Source organism: Lepidothrix coronata, unplaced genomic scaffold, assembly GCF_001604755.1.
Source record: "Lepidothrix coronata isolate B3197 unplaced genomic scaffold, Lepidothrix_coronata-1.0 Scaffold409, whole genome shotgun sequence".
In the NCBI taxonomy this organism is placed as follows: Eukaryota; Metazoa; Chordata; class Aves; order Passeriformes; family Pipridae; genus Lepidothrix; species Lepidothrix coronata.
This window is the reverse complement of record NW_016690589.1, coordinates 40106-41931: the sequence shown is the minus strand read 5'-3', so window position 1 is coordinate 41931 and position 1826 is coordinate 40106. Positions and strand designations below refer to the sequence as shown.

At 60.5% G+C, this 1826-nt stretch overlaps 1 protein-coding gene across 1 annotated transcript in view; it reads left to right on the top strand.

Annotated features, from left to right (window-relative positions):
• Positions 1-1826, top strand: part of LOC108509813 (dysferlin-like) — a 35910-nt gene that overhangs the window by 1844 nt on the left and 32240 nt on the right. Inside the window, exons 3-4 of the mRNA XM_017839399.1 lie at positions 166-336; positions 698-840. Coding sequence (XP_017694888.1) covers positions 166-336; positions 698-840 — 314 coding nt within the window. The remainder of the gene's footprint in view (positions 1-165; positions 337-697; positions 841-1826) is intronic.

The window sequence follows — 1826 nt, the reverse complement described above, 5'->3', positions numbered from 1 at the left end:
GGGTCCATTCCCAATGGGGTGTTGGGATGGGGAGTGGGTCCATCCCACTGGCACTGGGGTGTTGGGATGGGGAGTGGGTCCATCCCACTGGCACTGCAGTGTTGGGATGGGGAGTGGGTCCCTGCCAGGGCTCCCCCATCCCATCCATGTCTCCCATCCGTGCAGGATGTTCGAGCTGAGCTGCACCCTGCCCCTGGAGAAGGACCTGCGGGTGGCCCTGTACGACTACGACCTGCTGTCCAAGGACGAGAAGATCGGGGAGACCGTCATCGACCTGGAGAACCGGTTCCTGTCGCGCTACGGGGCGCGCTGCGGGCTGCCCCAGACATACTGCGTGTGGGTACCGGGGCTGGGGGGCTCTGGGGGGGCACCAGGGGGGTCCCAGGGGCACCTGCCCGGGGCTGCGCTTCCCTCAGTGCTGGTTCTCCTCCAGGAGCCCCAAATGGGGCAAATAACGTGGAAATCCTCGGGGAGATCCCGTCACACCGCCGGTGTCTCCCGGGCACACCGAGCTGGGGACGCTCCCCGTGCACAGCCTGCCCGGGGAAGTTGGTGATGCCCCGTCCCTGGGAGTGTCCAGGACCTGGTTGGAGCAACCTGGGATGGTGGAAGGTGTCCCTGCCCCTGGAACTGGATGATTTTGAAGGTCTTTCCAACCCAACCCGTTCCATAATTCCGCGGTCCTGTTTGGTTTCAGCTCCGGGCCCAACCAGTGGCGGGACCAGCTCCGCCCTTCCCAGCTGCTCCACCTCTTCTCCCTGCAGCACAACTACAAGGCTCCCACCTACAAATCCGACCGGATCATCTTCAGGGATCGGGAGTACGTCCTGTCTGAGCAGGGTAAGGGCACTGGGATCTTTTGGGATAGCGGAGTTTCCTTCATCCAGAGCAAGGGGTGGAGCTGGAGCTCATGGGGGGGTACCATGGAGGCCAGAACAGGTTGGTGGGCACATCCCCATCCTCCCCACCTCCCTGGCCAGCTTGGATCTGCACCATTCCCAGGCTTGGCCGTGCCCCAGACCCTGGGATTGAACCAGACCTGCAATGCAGCCACAGGAACATTGACCTTGGGTGACTTCCCTGGGCTCTGGGAGCTCTGAAGTCCATCCTGGGCTGAGAAGCTCCAGCCTGGAGGAGCAGCTGTGCCATTGGAATCTCGTTTTGGGTCACTAGATGGAGACAGGATCACACACACGGTGCCCAGGGACCACCTCAGGGCTCAGGGGGCAGCTGGAAGGGCAAAACCAACCTCTGCCCTATCTGGGAATATCACCCACACCTGGGGAGGTGCTTTCTTGTTTGCACAAAAACCACCCCTTGACCACACCAACACTGACCCTTTGACCACCCTGGGCATCACCTGGTGCCCCTCTGACCCACACCCTTGGGGCAGGAGTTGCCTCTGTGAGAAAACTCTGCTTTGAGGCATAAAAGGGGTGTTTAGGCCCCGGGGGCATCATGGAATGGTTTGGGTGGGAAGGGACCTTAAAGATCATCCCGTTTAACCATGGCAGGGACACCTTCCACCAGCCCAGGTTGCTCCTTGGACACTTCCAGGGATCCAGGGGCAGCCACAGCTTCTCTGGGAAATTTATTCCAGGGCCTCCCCACCCTCAGAGCCAGGAATTCCCTCCCAATATCCCATGACAAATTTTAATGTGGCAGTATTGGGGCCACCACGTCAAGGGGGTCGTCAGAGGCACAAAACAAGGCACAGCCCAGCACTGATCCCTCTCCTGCTCTTGGGAATTGAGGTCTAAATTCCTGGTTCTCCCTGAGGAGGAGGAAGAAGAGGAGGAGGAGGAGGAGGAGGAGGAGGAGGAGGA